We start from the raw sequence: 14,552 nt of genomic DNA, 5'->3' as shown, positions 1-14,552 counted from the left end.
AGAAACAAAGGAAAATGTACAGGGAACCGACAGTGATGGGAAGGAAACTGGGACTCAAATCAACGGTGTGGACCAGAAGGAAGAAAGAAACATCCAACCAGAAAAGAATGAAGAAACAAGAATTCAGAAAAGTGAGGAGAGGCTTAGGAACCTCCAGGACATCTTGAAACATTCCAACATCCAAATTATAGGGGTGCCAGAGGAGAAGAGGAAGAGCAACAAATTGAAAACTTATTTGAACAAATAATGAAGGAGACCTTCCCCAGTCTGGCAAAGGAAATAAGACTTCCAGGAAGTCCAGGAAGCTCAGAGAGTCCCAAAGAAGTGTCACCCAAGGAGGAACACACCAAGGCACATCACAATTACATTAGCCAAGATGAAACAGAAGGAGAGAATCTTAGAAGCAGCAGGAGAAAAGGACACAGTTACCCACAAAGGAGTTCCCATAAGAATGTCAGCTGATTTCTCCAAAGAGACCTTACAGGCAAGAAGGGGCTGGCAAGAAGTATTCCAAGTCATGAAAGGCCAGGGCCTACATCCAAGATTGCTCTATCCAGCAAAGCTATCATTTAGAATGGAAGGGCAGATAAAGTGCTTCTCAGATAAGGTCAAGTTAAAGGAGTTCATCATCACCAAGCCCTTATTAGATGAAATGTTAAAGGGAGTTATCTAAGAAAAGGAAGATAAAAAATATGAACAGTAAGAATGACAGCAAACTCACACTTATTAACCACCACACCTAAAACAAAAACAAAAGCAAACTAAGCAAACAACTAGAACAGGAAGAGAACCACAGAAATGGAGATCACATGGAGAGTTATCAACAGGGGATTGGGAGGGGGAGAGAGGGGGCAAAGGTACAGAGAATAAGCAGCGTAAATGGTAGGTAGAAAATAGACAGGGGGGAGGGTAAGAACAGTGTAGGAAATGTAGAAGCCAAAGAACTTGTAAGTATGACCCATGGACATGAACTACAGGGGTGGAATGTGGGAGGGAGGGGATGTGCAGGATGGAGTGGAGTGAAGGGGGGGAAATGGGACAACTGTAATAGCATAATCAATAACTATATTTAAAAAAATAAAATAAAATAAAGCCCCCCCCGCCCCAAAGGATCATACACAGAAATCAAGTGGCATTTATCCCAGGAATGTGAGGATGATTCAATACACATAATTCAATCAACGATACACCACATTAGCAATATAAAGGATAAAATCATATAATCATCTCAATAGATGCAGGAAAAGAATTTGACAAAATTCAACATCTACCCCTGGCTGGGTGGCTCAGCTGGTTGGAGCATGATCCCGTACATCAAAGCGCTGTGGGTTTGAGCCCCAGTCAGAGCCCATAGCTAGGTTGTGAGTAGTTGTGGCACATGGGGAGGCAACAGATTGATGTTTCTCTTTCACATCGATGTTTCTCTCACTCTCTCTTTCTTGCCCTCCTTCTTCTCTCTTAAATCAATAAACATATCCTCAGGTGATGATTAAAAAAAAAAATCAACATCCATTTACCAAAAACTCTCAAGAAAGTGGGTATAGAAGAAATGTACCTCAATATAAAAAGCTTTTCCTCTAAGTCAGGAAGAAAATGAGGATATCCTCTCTCCCACTTTCATTCAATATAGTACTGGAAGTTTTAGCCAAATCAATTAAGCAAGAAAAAGAAATAAAAGGCATCCAAACTGGAAAGAAAAAAGTGAAACTATCATTATTTGAAGATGACATATTATATATAGAAAATCCAAAAAACTGTTGAAGTAAATTCAGTAAAGTTGCAGGATATAAAATTCATACACAGAAATCCACTGAGTTTATAAACACTAATAACAAACTATCAGAATTAAGAAAATAGTCCCATCTTACCACTGCACCAAAAAGAATAAAATACCCAGAAAGAAATTTAATCAAGGACATGAAAGACCTGTACTCTGAAAACTCTAAGACACTGATGAAGAAATTGAAGACACAAAGAAATGGAAAGATATTCCATGCTCATAGATTGGAAGAATGTTCATACAACCAAAGCAATCTACAAATTCAATGCAATCCCTATCAAAGTTCCAATGATCTCTTACAGAGAATTAGAACAAACAATTCTAAAATTTGTATGTAATTCCAAAAGACCCAGAACAGCTAAAGCGATCCTGAGAAAAAAGAACAAACCTGAAGGTGTCATGCTCCTTGATTTCAAACTGTATTACAAAGCTACAGCAATCAAGGCATTTTAATTAAAAACAGAGAGATCAATGTAACAGAAAGCCAAGAAATAAATCCACACATATATGATCAATTATTGTATGACAATGGAGCCAAAAATATAAAATGCAGAAAGGCCCTCTCTTTAACAAATGGTGATGGCAAAACTGGGCTATAACATTCAGAAAAATGAACCTAGACCACTATCTTTAGAGCACACACAAAAAATTAATTCAAAATGGATTACAGACTAGAATGTAAGACCTGAAACCACAGAACCCTGGTGTACCAGGACGACGCTCTCACCAACTGAGCACCCCAGCCAGGGCTGGCGGTAAGCTTCATGGCATTAGACTTGGCAGTGACTGTTTAGATTTGACACTAAGAGCAGAAATCAGTATGTGGGACTATGTCACATTAAAAAGCTTCTGCGTATCAAAGGAAACCATTAACAAAATGAAAAGGTGACCGACTGAATGGGAGAAAATATTTGCAAATCACACATCTAATAAGAGTTAATATCCCAAATATACAAAGAACTCATAAAACTCGATAATAATAAAATAATCCTATTAAAAAATGAGCAGAAAATCTGAACAGATATTTTCCCAATGAAAACATACAGATGGCCAACAGGTATATGAAAAGATGCTCCGTACGTCTAATCATCAGGGAAATGCAAACCAAAACCATAATAAGGTATCATCTCATACTTGTTAGAATAGCTATTAACAAAGAGATAAGAAATAACAAGTGTTGGCAAGGATGTGGGGAAAAGGAAGCCCCTGAGCATTGTTGGTGGGATTGTAAGTTGGTGAGGCCACTATGGAAAACAATATGGAGGGTCCACAAAAAGTTAAAAATAGAACTACCATATGATTCAACAAGTCCACTTCTGGGTATTTACTAAAAGAAACAAACAAACCAACCATGACAACACTAAGTGGAAAAGATATATGCACTCCCAGGTTCACTGCAGCATTATTTACAATAGCCAAGATGTGGAAACAGCCTAAGTGTCCACCAGCAGATGAGTGGATAAAGTAAATGTGGTACAGTTGATCTTTGAACAACACCAGTCTGAACTGCATGGATCCACTTGTATGTGAATCTTTCAATAAATACTACTACAAATGTATTTTCATTATGATTTTCTTCATAATATTTTCTTTTCTCTCTCTTTAATTTATTGTAAAAATACAGTACATATCATACAAAATATATGTTTATGTTATTGGTAAGGCTTCTGGTCAACAGTAGGCTACTAGTAAAATTTTGGGGAGCCCAAAGTTATATGTGGATTTTTGACTTTGAAAGAAGTCAGTATCCCTAAACCCTGAGTTGTTCAAGGGTCAGTTGTGTAAGTGCACACACACGCACGCGCACACACACACACAGGAATAGTATTAAGGGATAAAAGAAGAACGAAATCTTGCCATCTGCAACAACATGGATAGAGCTTAGGGCATTATACTAAGTGAGACAGAGAGACAAATACCATATTATCCCTCTTATATGTGGAATCTATCTTTTTAAAAGATTTTATTTACTTTTTTAGAGAGAGGAGAAGGGAGGGGAATGAAAAGAGGGAGCGAGACATCGTTTGCCTCTCGCACACCCTCAACTGGGGCCCTGGCCTACAACCCAGGCGTGTACCCTAACTGGGAATTGAACTGGCGACTTTCAGTTCTCAGGCCAGAGTTCAATCCACTGTGCCACCCCTAGCAAATCAATCAACCAGCCAAACTCACAGAGAAAACAGACTGGTGCTGACACAGGCAGGGGTAGGAGGTGGGTGCAATGGGTGAAGGGCGTCAAAAGGTACAAACTTCCAGTTATAAAGGAAGTCAGTCATAGAGATGTAATGTACAGTGTGGCAACTATAGTTAATAATACTGTATTGCATATTTGAAAGTTGCTAAGAGAGTAAATCTTAAAAGTTTCCACTCATCACAAGACAAAAAACTCTTTTTATGGTGACAAATGTTAACTAAACTTGCTGTGGTAAGCACTTACAATATATACAAATATTGAATCATTATGTTGTACACCTGAAACTAATGTAATTTTGTATGTCAATTATATCTCAATTAAAAAAATTATAAAGTTCTAAAGAGTAATTAGACCACGATATTTTATGAAAATCTGGACACAGAGGTGTAACCAGTTAAAGGGGTTTTTGTAAACATCAGCGTAAAAACGTAATAACCACTCATGCCTAAAAGAAGAGTAGATTCAAGAACTAAATGATAGGATAATTAGACGTTAGTAAAATCTAATTCTATTTTTAGTATGAGAGCCTCAGGGATATAAGCTCATATAAACTCTAATAACATTCTTATTACATGATTTCCAAACCTTCTTTTATAAGGTTCCTCACCATGTCTTAATTCCTTTAGCAGTTCCTCCTGAAGCTGGAGCAAAAAGTTGTAATTTTCTTGAACTTCCTGAGAAGGGTCAACCATCAAAGTGCGAACAAGGTTGGAGCAGTAAGATTTGAAGCGAATACCCATAGCACAAGTGATGGCCCCAAAATGCATGTGATTCTTGTCACTAGAGACCAAGGGAAGAAAGAAATTCATCCATTACCCAAACAAGGAACGTCCTTAGTATCACTGACACAGAACATTTGTAATTACTGACTTTCCCTGCTATATCCCAAAGCTGAACCAGAAGGACACTTTTTTTGTTTGTTTGTTTGTTTTTAAATAAACCAGTTTATAAAGGCTCTGGAGTAAAATAAGACACCCAAATTTTTAGCATAAAAATTCAGTGAAAAGTTGTGTCCTAAATATGCAAAAGATGTATTAAATTTTATTGACATTCTAATAGTAAGATAGTGAGGAGTCACTTATCCACCAGTGCACTATGAGCTGCAGTGTTCATTCTGAATTAGTCCCTTCAGACTAACCAAGAAAAAAAGCATTCTTTACAGTATTTTTAAAAATTAGAAGGGCAATTAGATTATAGTACACCTACTAAGATTTTTATTTTGGGGGCAGTGGTGTGTTTTGCAAGTTTTCGCCAAGCCTTTTTAATCAACCGGAAAAATGCTTACAATTCAAATGCTCAAGAAATGAGTAACTATGTGAAATAAAATAGAAATATGCATGAGGTAAGACAAGAAGACAATGCACAAGGCAGACTAATAGTTATTCTGTCTCCTCCAACTTTTCTGAATTCCAGAATGAATGGAAATTCAGAAAATACAAAGGAAAAATGGGCTAAAGGCTGAAATGCTCTGGCTGTTGTTTTATTTTGAAGTTCTCACACTTACCTCACCACACTGAACTTAAGATTATAGTTGCCACCACTCTGAATGATAGGAGGATAACACATTTCCACAGTAGAGGGGTCAGCCCCAGCTAGGTATTTTTTCTCTTCGATGGCCTTTTCCACAGACTCTGCCAGTTTGCTGTGTCGAACTTTCTGTAAGTATACCCAGAAATGAAACAACACTTACAAGAGGGTGGCAAAAAGGGGTGCTGCAATTTATCCTGGTATCATTTAAGATGCTATAAAAGTCTTATGAAATGATTTATGCACCAGATAATATACTGGTGTACATCTAAAGCAAATTTAGAGGATAGTATGTGGAATTTACAGCTCTTCAAGGAATTCTCAAGTAAAACACTAGGTAACCTCAAGAGACTGTAGTGCAGGCTTATAGTTATTTTAAAAGAGAAGTTGGCACAATAACATACCACCAACTTAACTGTCAAAGGCTTAATTTCAAAGGAAGCTGAACACATACCAAAACACTTCATGGTAGAGACTTATTTCTGCTTCATTAAAATGGTAAAGACTTTTCCCTCTCCATTTACCTCATCTGCATCAACTATTTCCATGACTCTTTCCTTGAAGAATTTGTTGAAGACCTCAGAGGTGATGCTGGCTGCTTTCTTCATTAGGTTGAGCTCTCCGTCTTCCTTCACAGCAATGGTATAGGCCACAACTGCACTGATGTCTACCTGCAGTCAAAGGGGTAAGAGCTTCTAACATGCAAATATAGACTTGTGAAAGAAATGCATCCCTCCCAGAGTGAATGTTGTAAGTAATATTAGGTTACGTAGCAAACAATTAATCAGTTGTTTGCAGAACTAAATATTCTTTTCTTGGATTGAATAAACATCTGAAATAGCTCTTTACCAAGTCATTGTGTATATTTTAAGAGGCAGTAAACTAATGTACCATTTTTAATGGAAATATTCCTCTCCTGAGGTTTTTGTAAAGGCTGAAGGAAGGCAGGAGATCAAGGAAAAAAAAAATTTTCTGGGCAAAAGACTTTTCTAAGTAGCTCAACTATCTACTATATGCCTCACTCCTGACTGAGAAGTACAACTGGTTTACTGCTCAGCTAAAGGGAATGAAAAATGGAAATGTGAATGAGTGTAGTTTCCCCATATTCTCTGTACTGTATGGAAGCCCACCATACTTTTGCCTTCTCAACTCTCAATTTGCTTGTTTCCAGGAGTATTCTTACTTTGTCAAAGCCCTCTTTGTTGAGGCAGTCATTCCAGCTCTTCATGAATTCTCCAGGGAATTTGTCTTTGCTGAACACTCCAATCTTCTTGCCATTCTTGCTTTCTTTAATGGCTTCAATCATTTTGTCAAAGCTGCTCTTATTACTTTCATTCTACCAGTGTCACAGGGAGGAAGAGGGGTTTGTTAATTGGTTTTAGAATTAGACATCTATGTTCTGCCAGTAACAAACAGGCAGAGTCAAATATTCTAACCCTAGAAAGAATAAATTTTACCCTTATGCCTTACCAACTTCTTTGGGGGAGACTGTAACATACAAAATTTCTTTGGATATTTTAATATGCTTAAGTGAAGTACCACAAGCTGACAAGATTCCCCCCCCCCCCCCCAGGAGCAGCTAAGAAACTTAAACAATATTCTGAGAAAAAGAAATCTTTATTAGGTGAGCACTATGACAAAAAATAAAAATAAAAAAACAAATCACATTTAGTAAAAACTGGAACTGAGGTATGTCTAAATTTCCTTACAGATATTTAAAGTTATTTGTTCCAATTAAGGTACTCAAATGAAAACAAACGTTAAGCTGACAGTGTCCTCGAGAATGGACAGATAAAGTTAGTGTTCACCAGAATTTCATAATCCATTTGTTTTGCCACAAAACTGATACGGTCATTGAACTCTTGTCTTCCTAACAATGAAGATGTGACAAATAATTACAACCACCATCGCTAAAATCTCCCCTTGTATTCTTTTAAATTCCTAGAAGACATTTCTGTTTATCACTTTTAAACATTCCTTCACATTTATGACACATTCTTTATTAGTTCTAACCTTTTCTCGAATCAGCAGTGTGATGGCCGGGGCTCCGTTAGCATTCTCATTGCCCTTAGTGTTGGCAATCTGTTTTAAGAACTCCACTTTTTTCTTGCTGGCCATAAAAATGATTTTGTCATCACAGAAGACCATGATAGTATCGGTTAGTTCGTAACCAAAGAGCCATGTCTATGGAGAAAGACAATTATGACAACAGTATTTACAGAAAAAAAAATAATGTACTTATATAGAAGTACATTTAAAAGACTATGTGGAATTAACTTCAAAATAATCTGGGGTGGGCAAGCCTGGATGTGGACAAATGAGATTAGCCAGCTAACAATTTATTGAAATTAAATGATGGGTAAATGGAGTTCAATATTATTGTTTTATCAACTTCAATGTGTGTAAAGTATTTGGTAACAAAGACCATCAAATCATTTGGACAAATTGTGTTTACAGAAACTTTCTTACTGTCCAGAATAGAATAGCACCCTAGAGAACTGTACATTCTACCTCCGCCAAAGATTGTTAGTTGTGCGCCAGTTATTCATTTTTTCTCTCTTAAAGAGATAGGATTTTTAGTTGGGTACACTGCTCAGCATGAAGATTTATTTCCCATCTTTTCTTGCAACTAAGTATGGCCAACAGACAAAATTTTGGCCAATAAGTTATAAGCGGAAGTATTATGTGGCTCTTCAAGCATGTCTCCTTAAAAAGGGAAGAAGATCTCTCATTTTCTTCCCATTCTCCATTCTTTTTGCTGGGAATGCAAATGTAATGACTGGAGCTCTAGCAATTTTTGTACCGTAAGCACAACAGCTAAACTCTATGAATGTAGAGGAGAGACATGGAAATAAAACTGGATCCCTGAAGACTATCAAAGAGAAAAAGAAAAAATTTGTGTAACCCACTGCTTAGATTTTTTTGATATACAGTTAAATCCATCCCAGTTTATGTACTTCTCTTTCCCTTATGTTCTAAATCAATACTGTCTACTGAACTTTTTGCGAAGATGAAAATATTCTGTATCTGCTCTGATATGGTAGCCAATACAGAGTAGTTGAGACTCGGGACTGAGGAATTAACTTTTGAATATTAGTGGCTACTCTACCAAACAATGCAGTTGAGGATTCAATGGCTATCAGGGCCAAGAATTGTAATCCCTCACCTGTAAGGCAGTTGACTTGGCATAAACAATTTCTTCATCAACACCCACAGATACAACAATGGCATCAACATTAGCATACTCATCTTCTCCTTTCTGAAAAATAAAGAATTAGGTAATTTGGTCATTTTCTTTTTACAGTGGCAAAATAGGAATAGAGACTTCAGTTATTTAAGCTTAAGACATATAATTTTTTCCTAAAACAAATTTCAAGTTTAAGGTATATGTTTACTTGATAACCTCACAGCCATTAATTACTCTGCAACTATCACCACAACCTAGAACACTTTCACCTTCCCAAAACAAACCCATTGCAATCATTATCCCTCTCCCCTACCCCCTAGGCAACAACTAATCTAATTTGGCTCTACGGTTCCGTCTATTCTAGACATTTCATATAAATGGAATAAAAAAACATGCTGCCTTTGTGTCTGGCTTCTTTTACTTAACATGCTCTCAAGGTTCATTCATGTTGTAGCAAGTTTCAATACTTCCTACTTATTTCAGAACCATTTTATTGTATGTACATACCACATTGTATCCATTCATCAAGAGCTGCACCTTTGGGTTATTTCCATTTTTTGGCCATTATAAATAATGCTTCTATGAACATTCATGTAAGTTTCTGTGTGGACTTATTTCTCATGAGTATATACCAAATGAGGAATTGCTGGGTTTTACAGCAACTTCATATTTAACTTTTTTGTAAAGTTTTATTTATTTAGGGAGGGAGAGAAACATCAATTTGTTGCTTCTCACATGCCCCCAACCAAGGACCTGGCCTGAAATCCAGGCATGTGCCCTGACTGGGAATCAAACTGGTGACTTTTGCTTGCAGGACGATGCCCAACCGAGCCACACCAGTCACAGCTTTATTAACTTTTTAAGGAATCACCAGATTGTTTTCCAAAGTGACTACACCATTTTGCATCCTAACAGTAATGTATGAGATTTCCAACTTCTCCACACGCTGACTAACATTGTTGCCTTCTTTATTACAGTCATCCAATAGGGTGAAGTATTATACTATCTCACTGTAGTTTCCAGTTGCATTTCCCTGATGGATAATGTTTGGCACCTTTTCAGGTGCTTACTGACCACTGTATATTTTTTTTGGAGGGGTGCTTATTCAGATCTTTTGCCCATTCTCTAACGAGGTTATTGCTTTGTTATTAAGTTGTCAAGAGTTCTTTTTATATTCAGGGTATGTCTATTATCAGATATAGTTCTTTTCCCTTTCTTAATGATGTTGTCCTTTGAAGCAAAAGTTTTAATTCTGAAGAAATCCAACTTATTTTCTTATGCTTTTGCTGTCACATCTAAGGTATATGACCCAAGGACATAAAGATTTACATATATTATACTTTATAACAGTTTTATAGTTTTAGCTCATATTCAAATCTATGATTTGTCGTGAGTTAATTTTGTGTATGATGTGAAGAAGGGGCTTAACTTCATGCTGTTGCATGTGGATGAGTAGTTTTTTCAGCACCATAAGTTGAATAGACTATTCTCTCCCCACTGAATTGTCTTGGCACCACAGTCAAAAATCAAATGATGTAAATGTAAAGGTTTATTTCTGGATTCTCAGTTGTGTTCTAGAGATCTTCATGCTATCCTTACAGTAGTACCATGTTGTTTTAGTGACTGCAGCTTTGTAGTGAGTTTGGAAATTGGGAGTTTAACCACTGGTGAGTCCTCTAACCATTAACTACTTTTGAAGAGCAATATAAGACCAAAGGACTGGTAATCATTTGTGGGTTATAAGGTCAAATCTCTGACTTCTATAAAGTCAAGAAAAACCTTTCCATACAACTGCTCTCCACATTAAAAATAATACATATATGTATATATATATATATTTATTTATTTACTTACTTACTTACTTTTTAGAGAGGGGAAGGGAGGGAGGAAAAAAGGGAGAGAAACATCAATGTGTGGTTGCCTCTCAAGCGCCCCTACTGGGGACCTGGCCTGCAACCCAGGCATGTGCCCTAACTGGAATCCAACCGGCAACCCTTTGGTTCGCAGGCCAGCACTCAATCCACTGAGCCACACCAGCCAGGGCTCATTTCCACATTTTAAGGGTTCTGGTTATCAAAGAATCCAAACAGCAACTGAGGGTTCTGTTGAATTTCTCTACCACATAACATATAACCCAAAGAAGTTACTACATAGAAACTGTATGTATCTCACCATTATCAGTGAGAAAATGTCTTTCTTCATGTAGGTAAAATTTTATCATCTGTTAAACTATTAGTAGTAGTTTAGTACTATTTAGTTATTAACTAGTAGTTAAAACTGGTAGTTCCTTATCATGAATCACGGCAGTGGCACCAAACTAATTTTTCACTAAAACATGCTGATGGAAAGAAAGAAAGAAAAAAGCCAGTTTCACTAAAGAACCTCCTTGATACAGTAAAAATGATTAATATTATGAAGTTCCAACTCTTGAGTATATGTTTTTTTACAAATGTTCTGTGTAAAGATGGGGGAAGTTCAAAGCACTGCTCTATGCACACTGAAGTATGACGATTGTCTCAAGGAAGAACACTTGTACAATTATTTGAGGAAAAAGCTGAACTAGCCATTTAAACAGACCTGGGTATATGGCATACATTTTCTTGAAAATAAATGAAGTGAGTCTGTTACTTCAAGGAAAATGAATGACTTGTGTGTCTGTCAATGATAAAATTTGACTTTTCAAACAAATATTAAAAATTTGTACCCACCACTGTGAACTTGAGAGCTTCTGTACTTGACTTTTCTGATGAGATCAGTAGTGATATTAACATTTATGATTATTCTATACTATAAATGAAATGTATAACATTTAGAAGATCTATACAACTGAGGAAATCAATACTTTCCAAATAAGCACTGCCTGATGTCACAAAGTCATTATCCACGGGTAAAGGACCCAAGGTGCAATGCAGACGAAAAACTTAAGTATGAAAAAGGCATTGCTGTGTTTTCAGATTCCACACTACAGCTATCTTTTAAGAGATTACCACTTCTTGAGTTTTAGAGGAGTAATAAAGAATATTGATAATCATTTTAAAAGGCCATTAAATATCCCTCCTTTTCCAGTTGCATGTATGTGAGGGAAGGCTTTTTCTACATACTTGATATAACCTATGCAAAGAAAGGCTCTTTGGGGTCCTAAATAATTTAAGAATAAGAATGTAAAAGGTCCGGATATCCAAGAATTTGAGAACCACTGTGCGCTACATGATTTCCATGACATATTTTTATCCACATTAACTTTGGCATCAAACATTCTCTCCTCCTCCAATTTTTGCGATGTACACTCCAATTCTTTAATAAACATGGACTTTATATCAATAATATTATTGTTACCTAGATAATGTCTCAAAATTTGTAACAGGCACTCCCTAATATTTAATGCTTATGTGTTCTAGATATGAAAAACACCACTGACTCTAACCAAAAGGTCTCTTTTACTATTTTTTGACACTTGTAATCTTAGTCGAGTCAGAATTTTTCAACAAAGTCAAAATACACAGTAATACATTTTTGAAAAGTATATAGAGTACAATCATGTAACTTAATCATTAATAATATGGGAAAATCATCCAAAGGGATCTTAAAACAATTAAAAATAGAGAAAAAAGAAAAGACACATATTTAGCTTTTTTATGATAGGGAAAACAAACCCAGTAAGTCTCAACTCATATAAAATGCCTAGTTTTCCACTGCTGATCAAAAAGGTAAGAGTATGAATTCTAATTCCTCCTGAAACCCAGCTGCTCCGACCATTTCATAGAATATTTTTGATTGATTCTTTACAAAAACTGATGGACTCTAACCCTAAAAGAAAGAAATATAATAACACCAGAATTTAGAGTAGCTAAAGATAATGAATTTGGATAAAATTTTTCTTAAAATGTAAGTCAATGAAAAATATTACAATAAAACCAAATATTTTGACAACAAAATCAGGAATAGTATTTTTGTTTGTTTGTTTATTGAATTTAGAGAGATAGAGGAAACGGGGGAAAGACAGAAACACTGATTTGTTGTTCTACTCATTTATAAATTGGTAATATTTTGTATTTTCAAACCTCATGCGGTATATAAATGCCTTATACAGATTACATTTAAAAAGTCTTCTTAAACTCTGGGAGATTTTAAATAATCTGTTTGTGAGACTTACATATTGCTACCATATTTTGATTAAATATCTACAATTTGTTTTGAAATATTGGAGTGGAGGGGACCAGTTTAAAAAATAAAGTGCCAAGGCTGGTATAGCAGCCCTTTGTCCCAGGACCAGCTCTACAGCCATCTTCAAATGCCAGCCTGGCGTTTTTAAATAGCCGTTCAAGGAGGTTGGGGCTCAACCCTGCTGCTCAAAAGGCTCCAGATTCCTACCTGACCTATTCCGCTTAGGCTGGTCTTCAGGACTCAGACTGGAACCCTTTTCAAATGTGCACTTGCAGCCCCTGTAACTCCCTCTCTAGATGAGTTATCTTGCAGTAGGTGAACCTCTGGTATGCATAGAATCTCAACATCCACCAATTCCTGCCACATTCCAGTCTGTCCAGCCCTCCTGACACCCAAGTCTGACTGAAACAGGTGTTTCAGATAGGAATAACAGTATTTACTGAGCAGCCATTTTCTGTGTGTGCCTTCTTGCAATTACTGTTATTCTCACAATAAAACTTTAGGTACAGTATGTATCATCATACTCAAAACCCCAAATCAAGCCACCAAAATACCAGAAGTCCCACAAAAATATACAGGCAGACCTCACACTGATTTAGGCTGGAAAAACAAAAGGTGCTATGTCTAATTAAAATGCAGAAATTACATTAAAAATAGGTATTTTTCATTAGACTACAATCATTATAGAATAAAAGGTAAAGTTATACTTTTTCTACCATTTTAAGTCTATCAGTTGACAAATCAGATAAGGGAATACTTTCATTAAGGTCCTAAAGATAAAAATAAATTCCTTTGGAAGGCCGATTTTTATCTGTAAGGAGACTTAGGGTCATTTGACAAACTTTTTAGGTAAGATGTCAGTATTATGACTTCTTAAATTTACCAGAAACTTTTTTTCAGCTACTATAAGCAAAAGGTATCGTGTCATTCTGTATTTAGAGACAGTTAATACCTATCAAGTACGGGTTCACTCTGAAGCCAGGTTGCCTGGTTTTGAATCCTTGACCCACCATGAAATTCTGTGTTTGTCTCCTTGACCATAAGTGTGTATAAAGTGCTAATGTGTAAAAAATACTTAGGATAGTGCTAATCTCATAGTAACTGCTTGTTTGCCAATATTACTAAAGACTGAAATGGCCATTTGTTAAAAATTTACTGTGTAGCACACCACTGTTACTGATGTCAAAGATTAGCTGTTGATCACGTAAGCAGAACAGAATATGTACAGTAGAACAGACTTTCTGAAAGTTTACAACCCACATAGGAGATGATTTTAGGTGATTCCAGATGTGACTTTAAATATTCAATCACAGAGCAAAAAAGTTACATACTTTTCAATTCCCTTTTAACACACTTGATTACATGAAGAATATAGTGTAATGCTAATCCTTAACACCTGCTACAATTTAATGATGCAGTTGTGCTTACATTATCTTTATTTTTTAATAGCTAGGTTTTATTTTTGGAAAGTGATGCAATTTTCCATTTACAGTGAAGTATCCTCTCTGAATATATTTAGGTTTAAAGAGTTGAACAGTTTTGGAAGAGGAAAAGGAGAGAGTGGTAAGTAACTAAGCAGAGTTGGGGTAGCAACACCCTAAGTGCTTGACAAGTCTTCTCACTGGCAAGATACAATGGGCTCAGAATTCAGAAAGCACCAAGTATCAAGGAAGGGGGATGAGGTTTATTGTACATGAGTG

The 14,552-nt window shown here is 36.2% G+C and overlaps 1 protein-coding gene across 1 annotated transcript in view; it reads right to left on the bottom strand.

Moving 5' to 3' along the window:
• Positions 1–14,552, bottom strand: part of SUPT16H (SPT16 homolog, facilitates chromatin remodeling subunit) — a 45,336-nt gene that overhangs the window by 22,307 nt on the left and 8,477 nt on the right. The window contains exons 2-7 of the mRNA XM_024567709.3: positions 8,668–8,760; positions 7,515–7,685; positions 6,685–6,837; positions 6,026–6,172; positions 5,479–5,630; positions 4,582–4,754 (exon numbers count right to left, since the gene is read on the bottom strand). Of these exons, the coding sequence (XP_024423477.1) occupies positions 4,582–4,754; positions 5,479–5,630; positions 6,026–6,172; positions 6,685–6,837; positions 7,515–7,685; positions 8,668–8,760 (889 nt within the window). The remainder of the gene's footprint in view (positions 1–4,581; positions 4,755–5,478; positions 5,631–6,025; positions 6,173–6,684; positions 6,838–7,514; positions 7,686–8,667; positions 8,761–14,552) is intronic.

The sequence above is a fragment of the Desmodus rotundus genome, chromosome 7 (assembly GCF_022682495.2).
Source record: "Desmodus rotundus isolate HL8 chromosome 7, HLdesRot8A.1, whole genome shotgun sequence".
NCBI classification, from domain to species: Eukaryota; Metazoa; Chordata; class Mammalia; order Chiroptera; family Phyllostomidae; genus Desmodus; species Desmodus rotundus.
This window is presented reverse-complemented; position numbering and strand designations above follow the sequence as displayed.